We start from the raw sequence: 22,893 nt of genomic DNA on the forward strand, positions 1-22,893 counted from the left end.
TCAGCAGGATGACATCTTTTAAAGTACTGGGGACTTCTACATTATAGGCTTATATTATCTAAAGATAACCTCTACTATACAGGTTAACAGAAACTTCCCACAACTGTCTTTCTCACCTGGACTAATGCAGTAACCTCTTAACTGATTTCCTCACATCCACTCAGGCTGTATCTCTTCTCTACCAACAGCCAGAGTGAACTTTTAAAAAGGTACATCTAATCATGTCTTTCATCTGCCTAAAACTTTTAAACTGTGTGCATTTGCCCTTAGGCAGTCTAAATCCATACCACTTGGCTTGCAGAGCTGTACATGACCTGGCCCCTTCCCTCACTCACTAAGCTCTTGCCAATTAAGGCTTCTTTCAATTTTTCTAACACTCTAAGCTCGTTTCCCTCTCAAATCTCTTGTATATGGTGTCCCCTCTACCAAAAATGCTTTTCCCTTTAGCAGCTTCTGCTCATCAAAACTCACTTAGATATTACTTTCCCAAAAGTAATGTGACATTCTAATCTGAAATAGTTCTCTCTTTTTCTCTTTGTGACCTGCTATATTCCTTCGTTGCATTTGTCAAAATTTGTAATCATACGTTTATTTAAGGGATTGTTTGTTTAACTGCCTATCTTTCTCCGTATTCTCTAAATGTTTTCATTCACTATAATATATTCAGTGCCTAACATCATATCTGTTTTCATTAAACAGTAAATATTTGTTGAATGAATGAGTAAATCAATTCTTTAAGCAGTGGGATGCTATAGAAATTATTCCAGCTTGGGAGAAACATGACCAGATTTATGTCTTAGATCATTTTGGCAGCTTTATAGATACCTGATTGGAAGGGAATAAAATTGAAAACAGCCAGACGACGTAAGAGGCTATTGCAGTAGGCCAGGTGAGAGATGATGAGGGGTCCAATCTAAGGTGATAGCAGTGGGAAATGAGAAGAATAGACAGATTTTTAAAAAATATTTAAGAGCTGGAGTTGATGGGACTTTGAGACTGATTAGTTATTAAAAATGAGAGAATGATATCCAGGTGTCTTGATAGGGTGATAGATAGTAATACTGAACCAAGATAGGGATTTCAGGAGAAACAGCCAGTTATAGGGGGGGAAAGGTACATGCGATTTTCTTGATATGTTGAGTTTGAAGTACCTTTGGACATCCAAATGGAGAAATATCATAGACAGTTGGATGGAGATATGATATGTTTCTGGAAGTCAACAGAGAAGCCTGAGATGGAGATAAAAATTAGGAATCGCCAATTTACAGATGACAGTTGAAACCATGAGAGTAGATTAAATTGTCTAGGAAAAGAGGATAAAGTGAAAAGAGGAAAGTCTATGCTACAAGGAGTAAGCAGAGAAAAGTTATCTGGCTAAGGAGACAGAAAAGGAACGATCAGAGAAATAGGGCAGAAAGAATGCCATAACCAAAGTCAGGAGCAAAGAAAAGTTCAAGGAGGAACTGGTCAGTAGTGCGTTGTGAAGCAGTGAAAGGACAGAGGAATGTTTTTGAATTTGGCACTGTGTGGGTGACTGACTGCTTCGGCCCTGCAGTTGTATGTGGAGGCAGAAGCCAGATAGCAGTGGTTTGAGGAGAAAGATTTTTTTTAAGAAGTGGACACATTGGTATGTAGATGACTTTCAATAAGCTCAATTAAGAATGAAAAGATAAGAGAAAAGGTAATGTCTGGGAGGGAGTTACAGTTTCAAAACTGAGCGTGTTTATAAAATAAGAAAGAATCTTTGTAGAAGAGGTTAAAGGTATAGTGAATAGTTGATGTCCCCAGATAGGCTATTATTTCAAGTTTTAATCTTTGTCAAGACCCTTGTTCTCTACTTTACCCTGTAGAATGGAAAAAGTAGTACATTTAATAAGTTTTTTCCTGAATATATCTCTAATGATTATTTTAAGCATCTTTTAAATGTCTTTTTCATACTTTTAAAAGACACTAATATATTTTTTAGTTGATAATTCAGTTTTATATTTACCTGACAGTATTCATCTTCCAGCTGTCCAGGTGCTTTTACATGTTGCTTAATTTAATTTCCCATAGTAGTTCATAGATTTTCTTTCTTTTTGATTTATTTTTTGGCTGTGTTGGGTCTTCGTTGCTGCGTGCGGGGTTTTCTCTAGTTGCGGCAAGCGGGATCTGCTTTTCGTTGCGGTGCGATGTCTTCTCATTGTGGTGGCTTCTCTTTTGTGGAGCACGGGCTCTAGGCGAGCAGGCTTCAGTAGTTGTGGCTCGTGGGCTCTAGAGCACAGGCTCAGTAGTTGTGGCTCACAGGCTTAGTTGCTCCGTGGCATGTGGGATCTTCCTGGACCAGGGATAGAACCTGTCCCCTGCATTGGCAGGCGGATTCTTAACTACTGTGCCACCAGGGAAGTCCTAGATTTTCTTTATTTTGAGGGATTACTAGGCTAAAAATGTTACTAATAAAATTTTTTAAGTTGTAATTGACTTGTTTCATTGAAAAGATTTCTTTTCTTTCAACAGTTATATGCACATTATTGAACTGGTTGATTGCAAACTGTTTTTGCTTATTTATCTTGAATTTTTTTTAAAAAGCACCACACTTTGTCTCATATATTTAATGTAAACCTTAAGGCCATAAATGCAGCTGCCTGGTTGCCTCAATAGTTTTTATTTTCTTTTATCAAAATAGTTTTTAAAGAAATAAATGATAGGGAAATAAGTGTACGGCATGCACAATGTTTTTATCCTGTGATAAAATACTTTGCGCTACTCTCCAAATTTAGGGCTGTGGGTACACACATTGACAACCCTTCTGTGCTAATTAGAAAGTATTTGAATAAGCACAGTTATATCTGTCATGCATTTTGTTTAGTTTGAACAATATATTTTAATGACTAGTTTTGATTTTCCTTTTATTTGTATCTCTGTTATAATTACTATATTTTAAGGGGGAAAATCCTCTTTGGACATGTTTCTCTTGCCTCTTACTAAAACTAACAAATTTTTCCTGTTAAAAATATTTCGGCCAGAAATTCCCCCCTTCTTTTATTAACAATAACAACAATAACAAAAGAAACCTATAATCTTAACATTTCATTTTTGAGAGGATATGAGGAATTAATTTTACCTGAGTTTTAAATTTTGGCCATGACTATAGCAAGTTGCTTTATATTCATTTTACAGTGATAATCATTAAGGGGAAGTTGATAATGCCGTTAAGTTTGAAACTTACACCTATAGGCAATTGTGCATCTGTCAGACACTCATTTTCTACTCTAGATTTAAAGAAATAAAAATGCTAATTTGTAGGCATTAGAAACATAAATGCTAATTATCCACTATTTTATATAAGCAGACTTCTTTTGACATTAATAAAATGTTTACTCACAGAAAGAGACTTGTGGATCATCAGAAAGCAGTGAAACAGATTTTACTAAATCTACTAGGGTAGATTGGGAATGGAAAAACTGGACCTGTCTTGCATTAAGTATTATTCCCTTAAGATTATATACTGTCACCAAGTTGAAATTTTATTTTAATAATATCGTGTTGATGATAGTGCATCAAGCAATATTTTAAATTGCCGTTAAATGTACTTTGACAACTCTGATTTTTATTAAATAAATATCTAATGATTGAAGACTGCTGTATTAGCGGGACAGATAAGTTCAGTATTCATCACACTGGTCTACCTCTGTATATGTCGTATTTTAAATTCTGGAAAATAAAGTTAGTGAAATCAGACTTCATTTAGAATTTTTTTTATATTCCTTAGAACTAGTTATCACTTGGTTGGTTAGAATTAAGTAGCTAATCCCCTTTTCCCCAACTACTAGTCTGGGTTCTTAAAATTAGTGATATATTTCATCTTTTGGAAGTTAAACACTATTTAATTTTTATTGCATATGCTTACTTGTTCCACTCTCCTGCTAACCAAATCAATATCTATATTTCTAGTTAAATTGTTTTCTAACTCAGAATTGTCTATGATAAAAATAACTGACATTTATTGAGTTTTTAATATGTAACTGGCACTGTGTTAAGAATTTTGAATATGTATTATCTCATTTGTTGTAATTTAATGAGTTGAATACTAATGTGATCCTCATTTTACTGGTGAAGAAACCAAGACTCCAAGAAATATGTAAAGACAAGTGAAATAAGTGGTAGAGCCATATTTGTATATCTGTTTCATTAATTCAACTCATATTAAATGCCTGTTACCTTGTGGCAAATACTGGGCATGGCACCAGTTTGCATGAATGAATAAAGCTAATGCTCCCTGTGCTTGGAACAGAGTTGATTAATAATAATAATAATAATGATAATAATAGAGTTGATTAACCATAATAATAACAACATAGACACTTACATTACATTTTCTTTGTGCCAAACATTACTTTGAGCAATTTTTATATGTTTATTTACTTAACCCTCACCAAAGCCGTATACAGCAGGTACCATTATTATCCCCATTTTCAGATGAGGAAACTGAGGTAAAGAGAGGTTAAGAAACTTGTCCAAGGTCTCACACTGTGTGTCTGTGTTAGAGATGTGATTCAAGTCCAAGCAGCCTGGTTCCAGTGTCTGTGATCATAACCACTATCCTTTGCTTCATCTAACAGTAAAGACAGATGATGAGAAAAATAAATACAAGTGTCCTAAGTGTTATAAAAGTAAGTTAGGTCAAGGAGAGGGAGGAAAGGGGATCATGAATAGCATGTGCAGAGGCTCTGAGATAATCACATAAGAATGACTAGAAGAGTCCAAGTATGGCTGGCGTTTGCTCTGGCTTCAAGAGATAGGTAGAGTCCAGATTGAAAAGGACCTATTAGACTTTTTTAAGGTTTTAGATTTTAATTTAGGAACAGTAGGAAGCTAATGAAGGATTTAAAATAGGGAACATGGCCTGATCTGGTTTGTTCTGGATAGAGTATGAAAAATTGATTAGAGACTAATAAATCACTTAGGAGGTTCTTCTGGTAATAAGGATTTTGACCTGATGATAGAAGTAAGGTAGAGATGTGAAGAGATTCGTGAAATATTTCAAATGTAGAGTACATGGGATTTGATGAACGAGGCAAAGGATTGAGGAGGAGTCCAGAGTATAAATTGCAGTAACAACTCCGAAATTTCTACGTTGGCGGCGGGGGGCGGGGGTAGTTTAGCAATGGCAATCTGCTTGTAGGGAGCAGGGTCAGGGTGTGTCTTAAATCTGTTTTTATACAGTAAATGCAATGTTTTGACTTAGATTATACATTTGTTTGTGGTGGTTTGGGAAAGGTAATAATAGAGAATAGCAGGTGACATTTCTAGGGCTGCAAGGGTAACTCCCAACTTTTGACTGAATACAATTGATTGGCTACTTTCTGAAATAGGTGACCCTGGAAAAGGAAGAATATATGGGAGAGGATATATAGAAGGAGGTGGAGATCACAAACTTAGTTTGAATATGTTGATTTGAGTTATCTGTGTGAGGCATCCAAGTAGGAAAGTCTGTTGGGCAGTTGATTGTATCGCTGTGGCGTTTAGCAAAGTTGGCAGAGCTAGAGAAGTAAATTGGAGAATTTTCTGCATGTAGATGATAATTGAAGGTACGAAAGTAGATGAAATCATCTAGGATGGAAGTAAAAAGTGAGACATATAAAACATCTCAAAAAAAGTCAGAAAAAAATTCTAGAATTAAATATTTTGCTAGAGGAGAGCTGATAAAGGAGATGGAGGAGTAACAACCACATTGAGAGGTAACAGGTAAAGTAGAACAGTGTGATGTCATGAGATCAAAAGAAGAGAAATTTTCAAATACAAGAGAGTTGTCTATTTGCTGTTGAGAGGTCAAGTGTAAATGGGTTCTAAAAATTCTCCACTAGATTAATCAACATGGAGGTGATCGATCTCATTAGTGAGGGCAGTTTCACCTGGCTGATAGAGGCCAGAGTAGAGTAGAAGATGAAGAAAAGTACTTAATGGAGATGAGAATTAAGGAAAGAACTTCAAAACGATAAGCAAGGAGGACAGTAGCTGGAGGGGAAAGTGGTTAAAGACAGTGTTCTCCTAAGCTGTCCACCTCATTTGTTCATTTTCATCTGGAAGTCACATTTATTCAATCAGAGTATGACAGACAGGTTTGATTTTTTAATAGAGAATACAGGTGAGGAAACAGTCATAAAAAGAAAAATCTTGGATGAGAATTTTGGCAGGGTTTATGTGCCACATGGGGTACGCATTTTTACTTATTTTCTATCTGTTCTCCCTGCAAACTGAAAGCGAACTAGGAATAGAAGACTTTTATGAACAGAGGGGTATAAGACTAACAGTTCTGAAGTACAGGGAAAGAAAGCCTGGGTAGCACAGGTAAAATGACTACTACATTTCAATCCATAAATTTTAAATATTAGAGGGAAAATGGAACCAGGCACAGTCTGATTCTGTATGTATCCCAACCCCATGTTTAAGTTCAGTTCACATTTCTGTGTATGTCATGAAAAAAGGTATTGGATTAAAGTTATTGTCATTGATACACAGGTTGAGTTTTGGTTGTCAGGAAGAAAATTTGACTAGGATATTATTTCCAAAAGATTACATAGGAGAGATTTCCTAGTAAATATCAGTATTAAAGTTGCACTTTGTTTTTGGCTTTCATAAAACTGAATTTCTGTGTAAAGTCAGATTGCACCAGTGAGAACACTCAACTTTAGAATAAAAGCCTTGCCTCACAGTCAACCTATGTGGTGGATAGGAGTTCTCTGTTCAGAATCTACTCCTACAAACAGCTTCTGCACTTTGAATCAGAATATGCTTCCCTATACAAATGATTGGAAGACCTGGATATCCAGTAGTCTGAGGTATGCAGAAAAGTTACAGGTTCCTGACCTATAAAGTTGGAAATTTTGCATTGGCCTAGAAATTATACCTGAGAAATTTGCCTTTTCTTCTATGTATGCCAAGCAAGTTGGGGTGCAAAATTTGGGGAGATAGTTGAGCTTTATCATTGCTATGTCAGTGTTTTTTCAGAGGATTTCATCATATATTTTGTTTCCTTTTAGATTGATTTTTATTTTAAACATTTGGCAAAATAGAAGGAAAAATATTGACAAGTTCATTGTGCAATAGAAAATCCCTGAGGCAAAGAATATATTATTTCTGTATGATCCACAGGATATCTGAGCTACTGTAGGTGATTAATGGATGATTGTACAGTTAGAATAGTGACCCAGCAGCAGAGAAAATGTTGGGCATAGTGGTTCTAAACAAATTATTGTGGCCATATGCTACTTAATTATCATTTTGATAACTTTGTTTAAATTTACACATAGGATGGGTCTCCAGGGATATCCTAGCTAAAACACCAAACATCCATATCAATATTTAGATGATATACAAACCTAGTTACCAAGATACCATATTTTATACTACTTTCAGCATGTTTTTTTAGAACCACAAATGATTAATTTCATAGTTGAAATGCACACATTGAATGGTTTGAAAATATGCATATTAACCAAAAAAAAAGTTTATTTGTGGTTCTTATTGTGAATCAGTTTGAAAGATACCTAATTAAAGTTCAAAGAAGTTGCTTTCAAATTGTATTCCAGCCCATTCTAAGATTTTTTTCTGAGCCAATGCATTAATCTGAAAGGGCTCTTTTGGGAAAGGATCTCTTAAATTTGCTTCCCAGAATCTCATGTTACTGACTATTCACTTCTAACTCCAAAAAATGAAGTCCCTTACAGTATATTGTCTTGATTTTTATGTGGTTATGACTATGCTTGCTAAAGCATGTTTTTTTGTTTTTGTTTTTGTTTTTGCGATACGCTGGCCTCTCACTGTTGTGGCGTCTCCCGTTGCGGAGCACAGGCTCCGGACGCGCAGGCTCAGCGGCCATGGCTCACGGGCCCAGCCGCTCCGTGGCATGTGGGATCTTCCTGGACCGGGGCACGAACCCGTGTCCCCTGCATCGGCAGATGGACTCTCAAGCACTGCGCCACCAGGGAAGCCCTAAAGCATGTATTTTAATGGCTGGTCGTTTGCCTGGATAGAGACCGCTCTAAGCTACTAACATCATCAGTTGTTTTTAATAATTAAACTACAAAGCAATATATATGGCCATCTTAGCAGTGTTGAACAAATTTAAAGTGTTTTTTTTCCCCACTACACTGTCCTTGTGCTGAGTGCACCACAATTAATTTTATTCTCCTATGTTTTTAGAGTGAGAAGAAATAGTTCAGTCTTTCAGTGCCCTGGAAAAGATACAGTGTAGTTTTCCAGTACTCTGCTACCGAAGTGACAGTTTGGACTACCAGAACTTTTATCAGTTAAAGTTGCTGATATGAATTACACATCACTTCTGAGAAATAACAATACCAGCAGTTGATATTTCTTAATTAAAATATTTATTTTAATTTAAGGAATCTTATTAAATTATCTTATTAAATCTTATTAAATTATATTTAATTTAAGGAATCTTATTTTCTACTGAGTATTCAAATTATTTCCAAGACAGTATAGTAAGTAGGAACTTCATATAGAAAGAAACTTAGGTTACTAGAGAAAAAGCATCTAGCTCATTATCATCATTTCATCATCTATAAAATGGAGATTAAAATATGTGCTACAGAGATTTAACAAAGGAAACACTTATATCCTGGCACATAGTAATGTTCAAGAAATTTTAGTTATTGTTATGATGGTGCATTCTACGTAAAGTCATTGGGTTTGGTGAAGTTCTAAACCCTAAGGCTGTTAAATTAAAATCTCTACTTGTTAAGCAAAATATTTCAGTAATATTAATATATTTCTGTGCATTATATAAGTAAGGCTTTGAATAATACAGTTTTTAGAATGTGTTTGCTCATCCAACTTTTAACACACAGAGCAAGTTATGGAAAATTAAAATGGCTACAAATATTTCTTCCAATAAAGTAATAATAAAATTTATTTTTTAGTTCTTTAATGTAGATTTTTTATAGACCTTTTTAACTTAAAATATGCACTTTATCAGAAACAATTTGTTAATTAATTTACTAGTAAACCAGTGATCTACATTTCCGAGAAAATTCAATTTGATAGGTTGTATATGGTCAAGAAGAGGAGTATTAAACTAGGAAGAGTAGAATGGAACAAAGCTAGGAAATGGATTTTTAAACCTCGGATATACACTTCCATTAATAATGCCTCAGTTGAAGAAACCACGTTCTACACTGCGTAGTGTTTCGGCCAGAGACGTTATTTATATTCAGTCTACAAGGAGATAACTAGACTAGGGGTCTGAATTATTTGTAGCTAACAGAAATAATGTGATGGGCCAATTTTACTCCGGGCTGATGACTTCACTGACAACTTAAATGAACAAATTCTGTCAACTATAGTCATTTTATAAATTAAATGAGTACTACTACCTTGTTTTACATGATTTTTACTATATTCCAGAGAGATTAAATAATAACTTGGTAGTAGATAACCTAGGAAGAAGGTTTGAATTAACATTGATCATCTCAGGAAGCTTCTTGCTTTTGGAGGTTGGGGGTGCTCTTGGAGGCTGGTAGATATTTTCGACACCATTTTGACCTCTTAACAGCTAGCTATTTGTCTACTATATTCCTTTAGTCATAGCATGCAAATATCTATAGCGGCCTCTAATTTTACTCCAAAAGGAAGTTTTGATACAGCATTTAAATGGCTTCTTTTTTTAAATTTTTGTTGGAGTATAGTTGATTTACAGTGTTATGTTTGTTAGTTTCAGGTGTTAAATGGCTTCTTAAAACTTATGCTCCCATAACCAAGGTAGATCTATGAAATTTAATCCTACAATTCTCTCACACCTGCTTTTTTCCCCCCCTATTTCTTCTCTACTTTAAAAGAAAAATAATAGCAAAGCACTTTACAAAATGTTGTGAGAGATAATGAAAGAAGCAGCCCCAGCTCTACCTCTTAGTTTCCTTGATCAGTCATTCAGTCTTCCAGGTATCTTCACCAATTCCAGATCCCTGAGGATGACTGTGGTTTTGGCAGCAGTGGGACAGAAATTTTAGCAACATAACTAAATAAGGGGTAACTGTATGTGGACAAATGACTAACAGCACATTTTTCAAAGATTGTCAAGGATAGGACAGATATTTTAAAAATCCCGTTCAGGAATTCCCTGGTGGTCCAGTGGTTAGGACTCTGGCATTCACTGCCGAGGGATCAGGTTCAGTCCCCGGTTGGGGAACTAAGATCCCACAAATCATGCGGCACGGCCAAAAAAAAAAGTCCCGTTCTTGATAATTTTATGTAAGTTAAAGATATGTTAATTCGGTTATTTTATCAGAATGCCATTTGGTAAAATACGTCCTCTAAAACATTGAATGTAATATTGAATCTTCGAAAGTCGTAATGGATTGTTAATTCTTTTTCCAGCAGCTGTTTATATCAAGGACATAATCATAACAAAAGTAGTACAGAAACAAAGTGAATTTATCATTTGGTAGGCCAGCTTTATAATTGATTCATAGTTTTATTTTCAAATAGCAATTAACGTTATAGGAGAGGATTTCTCAGGAGTTAGAAGTGAAGACGTAAGAATTGATAATCCTGAGTTTTATCAGCTTGGCTTCTCATCTCTTGGGGAGAATCCTTTTTCCTTTCTGCTACAGTTCTGTATTTTTAAGTCTTGTTAATTGTCCTCTCACAGGATAAAAGCTAGAGCAGTTTCTATCAGATTCTCTTTTAGTAAGTGCTCCACCCTCTTCAAGAGGAATGCAAAAAGATATGTCCTTCATTGCAATATAAAGTGGACCTAATAACCAAAAATCCTAAGTAATTTTGATTTCATTAAGTTAATGCTTTTGTTGATACTGTTTTCAAGACAGAAAGCTTATTTTTAGTACTGTTATATCAAGTCCTTGAACTTGTATCGAGAAAACAATTAGGACACAGAAGAGTTTCCTTTCTGTAAGCGACTGGCAGAAATGTTACATGTTTGATTATATAGCAGTTTTTATTTCCTATACATTTTAATGTTCCCCCAAGCTGTTATTCATCATAAAAAGAAAAAAAATTTAAAGCCCTATTCAAATTTGTCTTTGAATATCCATGTACTCCTTTTGGGGGGGGAGGGGAGAGGTGACTTCAAAGTGGTTTGTATCCATTTCTATAGAGTTTCTTGATTTTTATTTACCATTTTACAAAGATTTTATATGTTGAGATGGATGTATATTATGATTATCACCTATAGACTCTTAAGGTGGAATTGCCTTTCCATAATTTAGAAAACAAAGTTCTTGCAAGATTAGTCAGGAGAAGAGGATGGAATTATACCAAAACGTACGATCTTATAACATAGAGTTTTAGAAAATAACAGAGCACAATAAATTTTCTTCTCCCGCCTCCTTCCCAATAGTGTACAGGTTGTAATCCTTCCCTAGATTATAAGTCTATGAATTTGAAAGAACAGAAAGAATTTGATAGCATTTAATTGCAGCAAAGTTTTTACTAAACAACTTCTTTTGGAGCCCTTGCATCTTACTTCTCAGTGTTTCTGAAGGAGCCAATGATAGTTATTCTTGATGCTCTAGCAACTGAAGAAAAAGATCCTGAGCGTTCCATTAAATAAAAGTACCAAGTTTATAAAGTATGTCATTGCATGTTAATATTCTTTGATTCCCTAAAAACTAAATATGGTTCTCAAATGTGTGTGATTTTCATCTGAATCAAAGGGAGTCATGTACGCAAAGCTAGAAAATGATGCAGTGCCACTTTTGAAATATAGAGTGTTTCTATAACACTTGCTTTGAACTTTAAGTGAGAACCATGCAGATGTGAGAAAGAGTTATGACAAGGACAACCTAATTTAAGTTTTATAAATTTTAGGAAATGTCATCTTTTTATTGGTTTCAGAGACTTTTTTCAAATGTTTTAAACACAATTTTCAGATAACAATAATGAAAAGCTGAGCCCCAAACCAGGGACAGGTGAACCAGTTTTAAGTTTGCACTACAGCACAGAAGGAACAACTACAAGCACAATAAAACTGAACTTTACAGATGAATGGTAAGTTAATATTTTTGTGAAGATGTTCTTAGCCTTTTTGTAGGATTGTATTAGATATTATTTTTAGCACTTCATCATCTTTGTTTTGCAATAATACATTGGTTCTCAAACTTTAGTGTGCTTCAGGATCACTTGGAGAGCTTGTTAAAACACAGATTACTAGACCCCACTCTCAGAGTTTGAGATGGAGTCAGAGAATTTGCATTTCTAAAAACTTCCCAGGTGATACTAAAATTGCTGGTCCTGGGATATTTCTTCTGATAGAAAATGCAAAAGATAAAAATAATCAATCACCAATAGACCACCAGTGCAAAAATTAATAAACCTAACATTCTGGAGCTTTTTGCAGTCTTGCTCCTATGTAAAAGGTATGTGTATGTGTATATATACGTATATATTTTTGGTTTGAGTTTTAAAACATGCTTTTAATCATACCTAATATATTCAGTTCTCCCCTGCATTTATTTGAGTTAACTTTATAGTAAATATTCCCACAATACTACTTAGTTTTCGTAAGTATTATTTTAACAGCTGTATAATAGATTCCATCAAGTGGATGTACCATAGTTTTACTTAACCATTTCCCTTTAATTAGGCAGTGAATTTATTTGTTTATTTTTACCAAATAAAACTATAATGAATATCTTTGTTTACAAGCTTTTCCTACCTTTAAGGTTATTGATTTGGGATATTTTTCCAGAAATAAACTATATCTAGATTGAAAGATATTACAAAATTATTTTCAAAAGGATAATCTGTTATTACATTTCTCCCAGCAGCATATGAAAGTACATGTTTTGCTGTCTCCAGACCAATGTTCAATATATTCATTTATTTGTAACATATATTTGATTTTTAAATAATTTTTATTTTTATTTATTACTGGTGAGTTTGAACTTTATTTAATAGTTGTATAGATTCTTTTTAATGACATTTCTGATTTATTGCTCATTTAATCTAGTTAAATCTTACATTAAAAAAAAAAATCTAGTTATGTGAGCTTCTTAAATTCTTTGCCACTGTCTCATTGCCGTGTGTGAGAGAGACAGCACCCCAAATTTTGTATTTGAATTTATTACTATTATTATATAAATTAATATATAGATAATCTTTCTTAATATATAATTAATTATATATTAATATAATTATATGTGATTAATACAGGGTGATTATATTAATCATTTAATAACCAATATATTAATTATCCTATATGATTAATATATTATTATATTAACATATTTAATTGTATATTATTATATATTATGTTCATATAATATATAATATTGCATATAAATAATATATAATATAGTTATATATTGTTTATTAATATATAATTAATTATATGTTGATATATGATAATATTTATTTATTCCAATTCACTGGTTTCCATTTGTGTTTTTGTGTGTTTTTAAATATTAAACTCTTTGATTAAATAGGATTTTCACATCTTATTGAATACCTTTCTACATTCCAAAGACTGTTCTAGACACTGGGAATGCATCAATGAAAAAAATAGACAAAAAAATCTCTGCCCTATTGGAGCTTACATTCTAGGTATGGGAGGCAGACAATAAACATAAGTGAATTGTATAGTATGTTTGATGGTATTAAGTGCTATGAAAGAAAATAAGACAGGTAAAGATGTTTGGGAGACCTAGGGAAAGGGTAGGCATCATTGAGAAGATGACATTTGGACAATTTGAAGGGTAAGAAGGAGTGAGCCATGCATATATCTGGGGGAGGAGCATTCTAGGCAGAAAGCCAGTACAATGGCTCTGAAGCAGGAGCAGTCTTAGTATGTTCAAGGACCTTTCAAAAAAAAACAATGTAGCTGGAGTAGAGTGACCAAAGGAGAGAGTAGTAGCAGATAAGTTCAGCCAGGTAAGTGAGAAGGGTCTTTAAAAGGTTAACGGATATCTCTGGTTGCTGTGTAGAGAATAGGCCTTAGGTAGAAGCTGGGAGACCAGATAAAAGACTTTGGCAGTAAGCAAGGTGAGAGGTAGTGGTGTCTGGGACCAGGATAGGAGCAATGGAGGTAGTCAGAAGAGATTGGATTCTAGATATATATTTGAAGGTACAGTTAATAGAATTTCCTTAGGAACTCTAGTGTTTGACCTCAACTTTTAAAAATAATGGTATCTATGGCCCTTTTTCTTAGTACATGATTTAAGATCACAGAAGATTGTCATAGTTATTCTTAAGTCTTTTCTATTCTCATGTTTCTGTACAGAAGGGACTGATATCTTACAATCTCATCTGAACATTTTTTAACCGAACATCTTTAGTCCCACTCTTCTTTTGAATGCTACTTTTCCTTCTTTAAAAACTGACCATGAATTATATTCTCTTATTTCTTTATCAAAAAAGTAATTAGCTTTTTTCTGATTATGAAAGTATTCTGTATTCATTGTAAAAAAAAAAAATTCAAAAGAGTACGCAGTCTTTTTCATCTATGCCAGCATGGTGTCTTGCTTTTATTTCAGTTTCTTTGATCCAGGTAAGGCAATTGAGCACACTGACCAAGAGTTTGGGCTCTGAACCTGACTAGCTGTTGAACCTCTCTAAGTATCAGTTTTCTCATCTGAAAAAGGGCATATTTAATAGAACCTACTTCAGACTTTGTTGGGAAGATTTAATGAGAACATGCAGAAAAAGTACATAGCACTTAGCACATGATAGGCTTTAAAGAATTGTTAGCTACAATAGTCATCTTTTATAAATTGCCTTTCAAGTCCTTTGCCCAGTTTTTTACTGTGGTGTTTATCTTTTTCTTATTGATTTATAAGAGCTATATATTATAGAATTAAGTGAGAGTAATATCATTTGTCTTTCATTTGTTGCAGATATTTTTCCCAGTTTGTTGTTTGTCTTTCAGTTTACTTACGGTAGTTTCGCTTTATGGTTTCAGCCTGTGAGCTAATACTCCTTGTCCTTCCCAGGATTAGGGGAAAAGTTTCTTCTTGTTTTCCTCTTATAGTTCTGTGATTTTATATCAAAAATATATGTTTAATCCTTTTACAATTTATTTTACCATAAAGTATGATATAGAGCTTAAGCTCAATTTTTCTACATGGCTTTTCCTTTGTCCCAGTACCATTTATTGAGCAATCTAGTCGTTTATCTGTGATTTAAAATGCCATATTAACACATGCTAAATGTATTTACTTGATTACTTTGTCTTTTCCACTAATGGCTCTGTATTCCTACATCAATGCCATAATGTTTTAATTATCATAACTATTCTACATTGAGCATTTTATTTAAGCCTGTTTCATAGCTTTCTCAATGGAAAAGAAAAAGATTTATATATCACATTGGCTTCTCTTTACCAAAATTGCTATGCATTTCTTTCTGGCTAAAAAGAAATACGTGTTCATTGCCAAAAAATCAGAATCTAGAGAGAAATTGAAAAAAATCACTTACAGTAATCCTACTGAGATGACATTAAACATTGGTGACATTTTTCTCTGCTCATATACCCATGTAGATAAACATTTTTCTTAAAACTATATTATATATGGATGCCCTTTTAAAAAAATCAAATTGGCTTCTGCAATTAACCTAAAAAGGTTTTTATAAAATTTTGACAAAAGTTCCATGATAATTTGCATTGTTTATTGAGTCACTGCTGTTTGTCTATAATTAACGTTTTTTAAGTTACTGTAGCTATTCAGTTTCTTTTTCTTGTTCACATCTATACTATATTTAAGAAATTGTTGCATTTCTGTGAATTTAATTTTAATCTTAGTCAGATTGTTATACATTTTCCTCTATTTTCCTTCCCACTCAGTCCCCTTCTTACACATATGTCATGATTTGTCACAGAATGTTCATTGAAAATTATTTATTTAAATTGGTCTGGTATTCTGCTCTAGCTAAAAATTCTAACAGAATTAGGATCATCATCAGGTAGGTATTAAAACTAAAACAGAAAACATTATCCTTCTACAAAACCATGGTCCTCAGTCACTTGCCATATTTGAACAACAATCTAGAACTGGCAGTGGTCCACAGAGGGCAGTTCAAAGACCAAAGAAATTTCCAGGCCTCTTTTCAAGTATTAATTTAAAAGTAGCCTAGAACAGCAAAGTCTAAAAGGACCTATGATCAGAGTCTGTAAAATCATTAAGAATTTGAATGTGGTGAACCATCTGTAGTGAGAACAAGAAGAGAGATTATATAATTAAGTTAAAATTCAATAGAGAGACTTGTAAAAATATATACCAGATCGTAGAAGCATCAGAATAGTGAAGAAGCAGTCCTTTCATATTTTTAAATCTCTTTTAAAATATTAAAGTGGATTAGAATAACCACCTAGACTTTCTAAAGTGATGTTTTCCAAGTACTATTAAAATAATAAATCCTGTATTTTATTTGTAGTCAAGTTTTTTGATCAACTTCTCTAGTTGTAAAATATAAAAATTATCCTAAAAGTTCGTTTATTAACTTCTTGGTGGGATCACTTATCTTGTCTTGATGGTAGGAGCAGTACTGCCTCAAGTTCTAGAGGAAATGGGAGCCACTGCAAATCTGAGGGTCAGGAGGAATCCTTGGTCCCACAGAGCTCCATGCAGCCATTAGGAGGAGAGAATGAAGCAAGTAAGATGTTAATTTGGTTTTTGTCATGACAAAACCCAGTGTTGGATGTTTGCCTATTTTTCGGATACCTCAGTGCTACAGTTTTGTTTCTTGTTTTTAATCAGTTACTTTTGCCGCAATAGTCCAGTTACTGCTGTTGATAAACAGATAACAAACGCAAAACATAAGGACCTTAAGCATTTAAGATGGGGCGTGACAGTAAAGCACAGTTCCCCTCTGTGGACACAGTGGCCAGGATAGATGGTCATCGTACTGACAGTACGTTAGATATAAATGTTGGTTTGAATTATCTTTACCATTTTTATACCTAGCAGTGAAATACAGAGTACCTGTCTTGATTTTTTCAAAGAGTATAGGTGGTTTATGGAGGGAAAAAAGGGATAAAATTTAAACAGGTTATGAGTAAATCCTGTTTCATACAAGAAGTGCCATTTAGAGGATGTTTATAGAACCCTTTCCTAGATCATTTTTATGTGATCATCAAATGAAATTCAGGGGTTAGTATAGCCTAGAACAGAGTAGATTTTCAGTACATACTTGATAAATGAAGGAATAAATGAATTGTTTTTCATTAAATGAATACATACCTCAGTATAACAGAGCTAACAAGAATAAAGTACGTATAAGATGACTGTCTGGTAAGCAAATGTCCAATTAGGAACAAAAAAGACTGATCCTTCATGGGTCTTGGAATTAAATCCAGAAATAAGTATTTTCAATGGCCAAACAATTTTTGGTGGGGCTAACTTTACTATTTGTTCATGATAGTTCAAATTACACCAAATGCATGACAAAGGGGCAGAAAAATACTCAGTTTTAAGTTTAGATTCTCTGAAGTTTAGAGGAAAAAAAAGCAAGATTGAGAAATGTCAGGTGTGAGGGCTAATCTAAAGCAGAGATTCTTCACATGGAGTTCATGAAGGTCCACACATAGGCTTTAGGAAGAGGCAGTGGGCAGAATTGCACATTTCTTCCGAATAGCGTTTTACAGTTTTGTGAGTACATACATAGTATTTGCATTACACTGGCAGGGCGAGGTTTTCTCTGAGTGTCAGAAGTTTCTACGACCCCAAAAGGGTTAAGAACTACTTATATATAGGAAAGCTGGAGTATTAAATTGGTGTTCATTTTTCTAAAAACAAAATTAGGATTTAATGATAATTTGGTTGAATTCCCAGAAGCTCCTGAAGAATCATCAGAGGATGTGACAACACTTCAGGGAGGTACGTCTGCAGAAAGCACAGTTCAGAACAGTATAGATATAGGTGAGTTGTCATGTTCTTTTTAGATAATTCCTTCATATAGGAAAATAAGAAGGCTTAATCTGTATTAGTCTCTCCAGAGTTAGAGACCATTTCCAAATAGATGTGTTGTGGAATTTTGTTCTTCATATAGGGGGATTAGACTTTATATTAGAAATTGTCTGTGTCAGCTCTGAAGTTAGATTAAATAATTAGTGTTGCCAACATGACCAATTGTTACTACTTATTTTCTGACAGCACAATCAGATAAGTTTACTTTTGAGACATTGGATTCCGGTTCAGGAGAAAGGAATGACTTCAATCTTGATAGCCCTTGTGGGGTTCCAGAAGAATCCACTTTGTCTGAAAAAGGCAAGGAACCAGGAACTTCAGATCAAACTAGCACTGAAAGTGCTACCAGTCAGAGTACCAGCAATCCTGAACCTCAATCACAGACAGAAGCCATTGGGCCTTTGGCTCATGAGGAAACATTGGCCAGGGACTCTGCTCTCCAGGACACAGATGACAGTGATGATGACCCAGTGCTGATCCCAGGTGCAAGGTATCGAGCAGGACCTGGTGATAGGTTGGTAAATTTTTAATTAACATGAACTATAAAGAGTATAATTCACAAGCCTTTGTTTGAAGTCACATAAAGGAGTTTCTCCATTTTTGACAGCTTTTTCCTCTATGGGTGTCTCAGTCATATAAACTCATAGAATTTTCTAAATTATAAATAATTTCATGTATTACATTCTTTGAGCAAACTGTGGAGAATAGAATGTCTCATTGCTCTGTATCTTCAGCACTAAGGCCTTGTCCTCAATTTACAGATCAAGAGAAAGGAATGTTGAGAATGACCAACAGGTTATTTATGAGGTTATATTTAGTTGTCAGATTGCCCTGTAGACATCCTGGCCTTTATCAGTTTTGGGTTTTTTTAACGTTCAGTTGTTCTGCTTCTCTCTTGACCCTGGATTAAGGTAGTGTGATAAAGTTCTCTTTTTGAGAACAGTATGTTTTTCTCTGACTTCTACTAAACTTAGTAACTCAATTTCAAAAATGAAAAATCACACCAAGTAACAAATATTATAACTACAGTAAAGAATTAAATTGCTAATACATTCATATACTTTTTCCATTTTTCATATTGTGTGTTCATAAGGATATATTTTATTTTTTAGTAGATAAAGTAAATCTTTTAAACTATATTGCATTCTGTACATTTCTAAAGCTATTTCCATAATCAGTGCCATCATATCTCATTGTAAGTTCTGTCTTCTTCCAGAGAATAAAATTTTATCTTTAAAATCCTAGCTTACACAAGCATGAAAAACCCCCATCACATATTTTTATGCTTAATGTTCTGCTATTTATAAAATATTCTGACATTTCTGTCAAGTGAAAAGATTAATTTCCCATTAAAGAAATTAATGATTAAGAGCATAATGACTTATATTCTGGTTTTACCATTTACTAGCTGCTTCATCATTCAAATTACTTAATGTCTCTTTAAGGTTCAGTTTCCTTACCTATAAAATGGGGTTATGATTGTCTAGATTTGTTGTCAGAATTTAGAAAAAAATCAATCAGTCCAAGGACTTGTCTCAAATTGAAAGCACTGAATAAATGACAGGTGTATTAAACAACCAAGATATTCTGTGTAGCTACTTAGACTTTAAAAAGCAATTACAGTAAGGATGGCTACAGGGAATAAAGACTAACAGAGGACAAGCAAAATTCCTGAACATTGTAGCTTGCAGTTCAGTGAAACTGCCTTTTCTTAACTATGAAGATAGATATGTATCTTCCTTTAGTCATATTTGGTCAACATGTTTACTTTGCAGTGACCCTGTTCTTAAATGTAGAGGAAGTAATCTTTGCTTATATTTGTATTTAGAGACTAATCAAACATCTTCTCGTTACCTGCCACACATTAGTCTTCAAATTCTTAGTATATATTTTAGACAAGTAAAACTTAGTTTCATTCCTTCCCATACCCAGAGGGAGTCCCTTACAATATTATTATCGCTTGATGTACGCAGAGAAGGTTGGCAAGCATAGCACAATATGAAAATCAAGTTGATGGTTTCTAAAACCCTGGGTGGAGCGCTAGAGTCTATAATTATTTTAAAGTTCATAAATTTATGGCTTTCTAATGATGTAAGCAAACATATGTCCTTGGTTTTTTTCTGTACTTACATAGCTTAAAATGATACTAAGGTCATAATGGAAAATAAAATTTAAGTATCAACTTCTAGTAAAATGCACCACATCACTTACCAGGTCTGTTTGTTTAAATAAGAAATCATATATTTTTGGTAAATGTTAGACACTTGCAAAAAATCATAATTATTTAGCATCTTCTATTTAGGTTAATTATTTAACACTTTAACCTAGCCTGCTTTATGGCTGAGGAAACTGAGGTGCTAAGCAGGGATTTTGTATAATCTAGACCTAAGATTTTTTTTTTTTTTTTACACAGTAGTATAACATGAATGAGAAAGGAGGATTTGTGGGGAGAGTGGGTCCTAGAGAATGCAAAATGTCTTGCAACATATTGTCCTTATTTTGGGTATCTGACTAGAGATGATAGTATATTTCTATAGAGTGTTATCACTTACTTATCATTTTCATAATACTTAGATGATTTATATGTTTTAGGGATTCTCCTGAGATTTGGATCTGCCACAAAATTGGCACCTGATAGCTTCCTTGACCCAAGAAACCCAGGTGCTGAACTAGACTAGCAGACTCTTTTAGAGGAGAGATGATCAGGGACAACCACCTGGAAGTGACCCCACTTCACGCATGTACTCTTGAATTCATGCTCTCATGGTTAGGTCCAGATTTGAAACCACCTCTGGGTCTACATTTGCTTCCCTGCTTTTCTTGTTTTTTAAACTAAATATTATTAATATTCTGTACACTCAGTTTAGGTATTTAACCTTAGTTTGTCCTATATATTATTTTGTTTTATTCTATAGGACATAGTAGTAGTAACAGAAGAATAATAAAATTCTTCCCACTGAGAAAGTTAATTTACTGAAAAGAGAAGACAGATACACAAGCCATTTATAAGAGCATGGAAAACAGTTTTAATAAATATATGAAATAAATACAATATTATATATGTATATATGTGTGTATATATACACACACACACACAAAGTTGTGCATACTGAGGTAATGCTAAAGTGATTAGAGTGACTGTTTCACAGTTACATCAGTTTTCCTTTGAAATTTGCATTATTCTTTCCTAGCTGTTTACCAAAAATTTGTAAATGGTGGAAAATCTTCCTTCTGACTTTTCTCTAAGTAATTTTGATAGTTCCTAACTTCCTGAGCACCATCTTGATTAAATCTTGAACTACCTGTATAAAATGTACTTTTCATTTCTGTACCTTTCTAAGGGCTGTTCATCCTTCAGAAAGCTGCCCATTTATCTTACTTCTAAATTTGGAGGAATGGGTATGTTGACTTTTATTCTAAAGAGAGAAAGTTTAAGAAATTTTGCTTCTTCAGAACATGAAAAGAATAATTTACCAGCTTATAAATAGGCATATGAATTTTGAGAATTTCTATTTCCAAAGGGACAAAGAATTTCAAAGCTCTACTGTAAAAATACCATTTGGTTCTTAGAATCTAAGGAAACATTTCACACTTGGATGAAATGCCCAACTAAAAGGATGCATGTCTTAAAGGTCATTAAGAAACCCAGTCAAGATTAGTTTGGTTAGGCTAGAGATGGTCCCAAAATTGAAAATGGTAAAAGAGTATATACTTTGATCTGTACTTTAATTTGTATGAAGAATTACATAGTGGATCTCATAATTTTTTTGCCACACATTTAATTTTTTAAATGAAACCTAAAAAGTTTATAGCTAAGCCATTTTCAACACATTTAACAAAAATATCAAAACAGTTCTTTGCAATGCAAAGTTATGATTTTTTAATAAAGATTTGCATTCTTATAATTTGGTTAAATAAATATGACCCAGGTTTTCATTTTTGAGCTGAGAACAAGCATGAGAAGGAAATGTCTTAGAAAATAAAGGCCTTAACAACTAACATAGGTATTTTTAAATGGAATGCTCTGCTCATTAACTATAGCTAGTCTCGGTATAAATATAACTGGGACTCTCTATAGCAGAGGTCAACAGACTTTTTCCTAAAAAGCCAGATAATAAATATTTTAGGCTTTGTTGGCGCAGTTGTGTAGGCACTCCTATAATCATTTAAAAAATGTAACCATTTACAAATGTAAAAACTGTTATTCTTCTATGGGCCATTACAATAACAGGCAGCTGGCCAGATTTGCCCCAAGAGCCATAGTTCGCTGATCCCTGCTTTATAGCAAATAAGTCTTATAGAGAGAAACCAAGCTATGGTGTATGGTAAAATGCCTCTATTGACAGATAACCAAAGTTTAAAACAGTGAAATCTATGAATCACCACGTTTGGTCCCCTTTAACTTTGTCTACAGCAGGAACACAGAACGTTAAATGGAAACTAAATTGAAGAAAGAAACAATTAATCAAACGTATACTTTCTAACATGGTATAAAAAAAGCAATAAGTGAAAGGAGTATGTGTTTCTCTTAGTGATTTTATATATTGGATTTAGAAACATAAACAGGTGCCCTTGGAATGAAAGGAAAGTGGTCAGGTTTATTATTTAGATGGTCTTCATGTAAACTGTTTTCACAGTGCCAAATCCATCTTCTAGTAAACAGAATGAGGGCCTGGCTGATAGCTCTTCCTCTTGCCAAACCCAAGAGGTGTTTTGCTCTCTAAAAAAAAGACAAGTATCTAAGTAAGCTTCCTGAAGAAGTTCTCACACAGTCTTGAATAGTTTTTAGTTAATAGACTCAATTAAGATACTGTAAAGATTTTTTATGTAAAGATTAAAGGTATTAACTGTATATTGCCTGTTAGTTACTTTAAAAAAAAATTTATTTGCATAGAAATTTGGTTCCATTTACCTACTCTGGACTCTATGGAACATGGCCTTCATTTTTTTTTTTTTTTGGCAGTACGCGGGCCTC

At 33.8% G+C, this 22,893-nt stretch overlaps 1 protein-coding gene across 4 annotated transcripts in view; it reads left to right on the top strand.

Moving 5' to 3' along the window:
• The window catches only part of DCAF6 (DDB1 and CUL4 associated factor 6), a 168,797-nt gene that overhangs the window by 106,674 nt on the left and 39,230 nt on the right, over positions 1–22,893 (top strand). For all 4 annotated transcript variants that reach the window (XM_007458100.1, XM_007458102.1, XM_007458103.1 and 1 more), the window contains 4 exons: positions 11,889–12,006; positions 16,490–16,605; positions 17,784–17,870; positions 18,105–18,432. In XM_007458100.1, coding sequence (XP_007458162.1) covers positions 11,889–12,006; positions 16,490–16,605; positions 17,784–17,870; positions 18,105–18,432 — 649 coding nt within the window. The remainder of the gene's footprint in view (positions 1–11,888; positions 12,007–16,489; positions 16,606–17,783; positions 17,871–18,104; positions 18,433–22,893) is intronic.

The sequence above is a fragment of the Lipotes vexillifer genome, unplaced genomic scaffold (genome assembly GCF_000442215.2).
Source record: "Lipotes vexillifer unplaced genomic scaffold, Lipotes_vexillifer_v1.1 scaffold189, whole genome shotgun sequence".
Lineage (NCBI taxonomy): Eukaryota > Metazoa > Chordata > Mammalia > Artiodactyla > Lipotidae > Lipotes > Lipotes vexillifer.